The 6551-nt window shown below is 37.7% G+C and overlaps 1 protein-coding gene across 1 annotated transcript in view; it reads right to left on the bottom strand.

Moving 5' to 3' along the window:
- Positions 1-1661: 1661 nt before the first annotated feature.
- LOC147633073 (SWI/SNF complex subunit SWI3C-like) overlaps positions 1662-6551 on the bottom strand; it is a 59476-nt gene continuing 54586 nt past the window's right edge. The window contains exons 4-8 of the mRNA XM_086806084.1: positions 3627-4133; positions 3415-3509; positions 2882-2979; positions 2589-2782; positions 1662-2509 (exon numbers count right to left, since the gene is read on the bottom strand). Coding sequence (XP_086662210.1) covers positions 2138-2509; positions 2589-2782; positions 2882-2979; positions 3415-3509; positions 3627-4133 — 1266 coding nt within the window. The 3' untranslated portion in view covers positions 1662-2137. The remainder of the gene's footprint in view (positions 2510-2588; positions 2783-2881; positions 2980-3414; positions 3510-3626; positions 4134-6551) is intronic.

Raw genomic sequence — 6551 nt, 5'->3', positions numbered from 1 at the left:
CCCAAGTCTATCTATATTTCCTTAAACTTAAGATTATTCTTGGATTCTACTTGACACACACACACACACACACACACACACACACATATATATATATATATACATATGTATATATATGTGTATATATATATATATACACATATATATATATGTGTGTGTATGTGTACATGTGTGTGTATATATGTATACATATGTATATATATATATATATATATATGTATATATATATATATATATATATATGGAGAGAGAGAGAGAGAGAGAGAGAGAGAGATACATACATGTGTATTAGGATAGATATACAAAGATATACATATATATACGTGTATATAGGTAGATATACATGTATGTATATATACATATACATATGTATATATATGTGTATGTACACACACACACACACATATATATATATATACGTACATATGTATGTATGTATGTATTTATATAAGGTACCTTAACTTCAAGGATTCACAAGCGGTTAACATTGGTGCACCCAAGTCTATCCATATTCCCTTAAACTTAAGATTATTCTTGGATTCTACTTGACATACATACATAGCATTTTTGACACCTGAGTGTGGGGGAATTCCCCTCATGATGCATATATATATATATATATATATATATATATATATGCATATGTATATATATGCATATGTATATATATACATATATACATATATGCATATGCATATGTATACATATACATATATATATATGCATATGTATATATATACATATGCATATATATATATATATATATATATATAGAGAGAGAGAGAGAGAGAGAGAGAGAGAGAGAGACAAAGATATATATATATATATATATATATATATATATATATATATATAGAGAGAGAGAGAGAGAGAGAGAGAGAGAGAGAGATATACATACATGTATGTGTATTAGGATAGATATACAAAGATATACATACATACATGTGTATATAGATAGATATACATGTATGTATATATACATACATACATATGTATATATGTGTATGTATATACATACATATATGCATACACACACATATATATATATTTGTACATATGTATGTATATATATATGTATGTATGTATGTATTTATATAAATATGTAATTATATTTATATATATACATGTATTCACACAGGCACACAAAGAGACCTGCATTTATACATACAATATATATATACAATAAGGATACATGTGCTGCCTTAAGGCCGCTCTCCATGACATATGCATGGTCTCAAGTCTTGCAAATAGCTCATGAGTATGTCTGTGGCCTCATAGTAATTTGAATCCTATACCCTTGGCCCTAGCACAGGAGAAGGGTGACAGGTATGACCTCATGACCAAGTACAACTCTCAAACCATATTAAGGCCCAGTACGCACTTGATTGGGAGAAGAAAGCTGTCCTATATCCAGAGCACAGATGCTACAACGTTGAGTTTTTTCTGCATAAAACAAGTGATTCGAGGGTTCACCAAAAGGCTAGCTTCTCTATTATTCATGGGGAGATGAGATGAACTTTTTTCGAGTCATAGCCACGCTACATCTGCACTTTATGACCATGAAGCTGCAAATAAGGCATCCCATACTGTCTTATTTGCAGCTAAAAATGAGGCGGTGTCATTTGACCCAATCGGGACAAGATCTAAAAAAGTTCCACATGTAAGCATGAAAATTTGTGTGCATTAAAATAACTATCACTGCACCTAACCAGAGGGAATAAAGTTATTCAACAATTATAATGCGTATTTGACCCATGAATCAGACTTTATGCAGAGGATTAGACAAGGATTAACCTCTTGGTTACAGAGGGTCTTCCTACTATGGGAAATTTATCTTGTACAAGTAATACTCTCGACCCACCAGGCATAGAACTTCTCCCATCAATTCTTACCGGAGATGTCTTGATCAATATACATAAAGCCCATCGTCCAAATCAACGAGCAACCATGATATGATGCATCATCAGCATCAAGGGATGACTGCCATGCATTGCCATCTCTTGTGTTGGCATAATCCACCACGTGAAAATAAGTGTAGAGATTTCCGCACCATGAAAAAAAAATACACCATGCTCTGCTGAAGTTGAAGTCCTTTGAAGAAAAAGTTAAACCACACCAGGCATTATGCTTCATTCCATCAAGATGGTGGCTTCACCATAGAGGTGGAAGCGGGCATCGCCATACCACCGCCCAGACCCATCGTGTACAAGCCAGGCCTCAGCATATGGGAAGGATGGACAGCTCCAGATGGCATGACAGCTCCTGTTGGCATGACAGTGGGGGCTACTGCTGACCCAGAGAGAGGGCCTGTTGGTCTCGTATTCATAGGATTTGGGTTCCCTGATATTGGCATCTGTGGAGTGAGAGCTGTAGGACCTAGATGGGTGCTCATGAAGCGTATTCGCTCCGTCGAAAGACGTTGTCTGTTCTTTTCCATCTGCTCACGTTCTTTTTCAAGGACAGAATCAATGTCTCCGAGTTGCTTCAGCTTGACACTCAGCTTTTTCAGCTGGTATAGACAGCACGGTTTAGTAGAACATTCAATGTCACCAAAGAAATTGTTCTCCTGAAACTATTACTCGTTATACCTGATTGTCGACAATAATTGCTGCCAACCGCTGCACTTCACGCTCCTCTTGTTCGGCAAGCAGTTTTGCCTTCATTGCAGCCGTAGCCAAAGCAGCAGATGTGACTTTTCTCATTGAATCCTTGGATAGGTAAAGTTGGTGGCCATCATGACGGGGAACTTCTGGAATGCTTTGTTCTCTCGCACCTCCTTTATCTAGGTAGTAGGAACAAACAAAATTATTGCCACATAATGCATGCAACATAATAAAACCAAGAACAGCAGCTTCATCAAGAGTGTAGACAACAAAGTAACCTGTGGCATTTTCTGAATTTGTTGTCTTCTCAAATCCTACATGCATTGGACCTGTAGAGTTTGCAGCCATGTTCTGATGCCGCTTTTCTTCTCCCACCCTGCAAGGTTCCAGGGCAATCTGAGAGCTCTAGATTTTTGTTATCTTTCTTTATTACTATTTTGTAACCAGGATGATGTACCTTACGGATATGATGTAACCTTTTGGTCTCATAGGTCATTTTGCCTTCTGAAGACGTTAATACAACTCTCTCTCTCTCTCTCTCTCTCTCTCTCTCCCCCCTTGATGGCCCCCTCCCAAGGGGTTAGCTCCATAGGCTTTATGATGATGATGATCATCCCATTTTGTATCATATGGCTCGGATTTGACATTCCCAGCTCATAGCTCTCGTCTTTGTTTTATTTTGTACCATGATGAGATTACATGGATACTATTGTATCACTTTGGTCTCCTAGACCCATTGGGTCCTTTGAAGACGTTTAATGTAACTTTCTTTCTTTCTAGCAATCAATGCGCATAATAAAACAACACTTACTGAGCAGCCTGGTATTCTTCTGAGAGGCTTGAAAGTGCAGCATGGGCGGCAACTGCAGCCACCCGAGGTCCCACTGTGGCTGCTAAAAATGCCACCTACAAGACAGCAAGAGAGGGATAGGGAATGAATCTCCCTATTCATGACATATGTGCCACTCATTCCATGCTACAACAATAACAACTGAAGGCCATGGGAGGATAAAGAAGACATACCAAAGACATCACAGGGTTGGTTGCCCCTTCAAACGCCACATGAACTTCAGGTTCGCCTTGCAACTCACCCGAAGTTTTGGGGTTCATGATCCACCCTGCCTTGTCTGATCCTACTGGTACTTTGGCTTCTAGATCGATAACAGTAGTTGAATGTTCTTCTTGTGAAATTAACGATTGGTGAAGATTGGTTTGTCTAGTTCTTACTGTTGTAAATGACCTAGGTACTTCCATATCTTCAAAAAATCTGTCTTCGATAGACAAGCCAATAAAGTGCGAAATACACTGGGCCTTGGACTTGGTTCCCACAAATTCTGAGACTTCTGTCCAATTGTCACCATGGATCTCCAGGGCTTCTAGCAGCATCAGTGTCTCCTGGTCACTCCAATTGCTACTATCAAAAAAATCTGACGCCTCAGGGTACCCATCTAAAGGAACAAAATCTGTAGTAGTCATTCCAATGCCAAGCTTCCCATTGCCATAACAGTCAGGACAAACAATGTAATCTGCCTGTCAGAATCATGGAAATTGATTAGTATATTCTGCAAGCTAAGCATGATAAGTTCAAGTGACCAATACAAACATCACATAATTCCTGTGGACAACCTACCCACCATGAGGCAGCTCCAATTCTACACTCAACATAACATGCCTATCAAGGGTGACCATAGCTAGAAACCTTAGTGACTTTGAAGTTGAAACCAATTTCTGCATTGAAGAACACCAAATCACCTTTTTTTAGGGAGGAACTATACCCATCGTTGCATGAAACAGAAACGGAAATGGCTTGAAACTAGGAAACGGAAACGGAAACGGCTAGGAGACAACAATTCAATAACATTAGACAGTACATGACAAGTAAAATTGAAAAATCAAATAAAAATGAAGGAAAACCCTTTCATACTTTACCCTATTTTAAATTTTTGGGGGCTTTTGAACATTGTTGGATATCTGTCCCAAATCTTTGCATTTTTGTAACTAATTTATGTAACTCATTTATGTTTTCAAATCCCCTAGGAAATTAAATTTGGAGTGTTTTCTATGCCTAAAGGCACCCAGGGTAGGGGTGGTTAGGGGGGTATAATTGGGGCTGCGAATGATATCCCCCCATAGGTTGAAGCAAACTTTTCCATACCTATCATGCTTCCAAACGTTTGGTGCTTTCCAGACAAATGATTGGAACTATGATGTCACATGCTAACTATGTGGAAGAATAATTAATGATGATTAAAGTTAAGCTACATAGATTAACGCTAATCACATGCACAATGATGACACGGAAAATATACCAACATATGATGTATATACCGTAGTGGTTGCGTACTTTAGTAGGTACGATGCGGTACGGTATGGTATGCGTATGAGTACATAAAGTACGCATCAAGATAACGCATCAAGATAAGTACTTTAAGTACGTTCACTTTTTTAAAATAATGTGTATATAATTAAAAATATATATATTAAACCATTCATAATTTGGTAGCACTGGTATACAAAATTGCGCAAAAAACAATTGAAATTCAAACATCTATGCTCTATAAGTGTCAAATGAGCTGCGAGCATACAACATGAAGTCTTGCTCAATCTAAAATCCTAGTTCAAATGCCAATAGCCATATGGTTCACACAAAAGAATATGACATCATACATCTTTGAAGTGCACTTTCCCCTTCCAATTTGGGGGCCCAAATCTGAAGTTTCAAATTTGGGTCTGCCAAAATGTGAAATTTCAAATTTGGGCCTTCAATTGGAGAGTGTAAGTGCAATTTCTCCCTCCAATTTGGAGCCCAAATCTGTAATTTCAAATTTGGGCCTTCAAACTTATTTACAATTTTATTTTAACACTTACAATCAAGAAAACAATAGTACCAAAATCAAGTAGCGAATAACAAAACAAAGTTTAGAACTATGATGCATTGTTGATTGCATCCATGGACAATTCTCAATGATTTTCTCATTCTAAGTGATACTGAATACATGTTACATAAACAAAAAATAACATGCATCATAATTGGTGGAGCCGCAAGCACACATTGCAATAATGTTCAATATTGAACGTTTTTATTTCTTCCTTCTCGACTTTTTTCAGTTGCTTTGAAATGTTGGATGAAACATCCATGACTAAAACGTTTCAATAGCAAAACATGTTTCACGTTTCAGCAGCAACGAAACACGTTTCACGGTGACCCTGTTCACATGATCACCTACATTTCCAATTTGTACACATCGCCTACTCAGAATGGCATTTGAGTCTTCTAGGTAGCTTGCACAGGTTGTCAGGTAGATCCGGCTCTCGCTCCGCCCCTGTAACAAGATTCCAAAATCCTTTTCCTTTCAGAAAGCTTTTAATCCTGTACTTCCATGCCTCGAAGTTCTTTCTATCCAACTTCTCACCCACAATCTGTACTGGGTTGTCTGACATATTTGCTCAATGCAAATGCACCTTCTGCACACATCCAATTCTGTAAATGAGCCTTCCTCAGCTCAACCACACTCTAATAAGTGTCCCAGATACTCCAACGTACTCAACCAACTTCACTGTTGATGTAGAAAATCACCCTGATTGCATTCAAATTGAATTGGCATACTCAGTCCAAAAATACCATGTTTTGGCGCGCTTTCCAAGGCTTCCAAATGCTTCAAATTGCAATATCAAGTGTGGATAACTTGCATTGACACCCGAACAAGCTCAATGTTGCATATTAACACCAACCAAGGTGCATACATACTAGAAATATCAAATCCCCTTCTCTGTTTTGGGAAAAACCAATAAAACCATGAGAAAAAATGCTCTAATTTCTTTAATTCTTGTCCAAATTGAGGGACCAGGCATTCATTAGCTTAGCAATGATGTCTACTAACTCCATGTAAAAGGAATTAGACCAATTGTAAAAGTTAAGAGAGCAATTAGTTGATTAATGACCCTCTG

Source organism: Cibotium barometz, chromosome 12 (genome assembly GCF_041138505.1).
Source record: "Cibotium barometz isolate CiBa-2024 chromosome 12, ASM4113850v1, whole genome shotgun sequence".
In the NCBI taxonomy this organism is placed as follows: domain Eukaryota; kingdom Viridiplantae; phylum Streptophyta; class Polypodiopsida; order Cyatheales; family Cibotiaceae; genus Cibotium; species Cibotium barometz.
The sequence above is the reverse complement of the archived record's forward strand: the minus strand, read 5'-3'. Positions and strand labels throughout refer to the sequence as shown.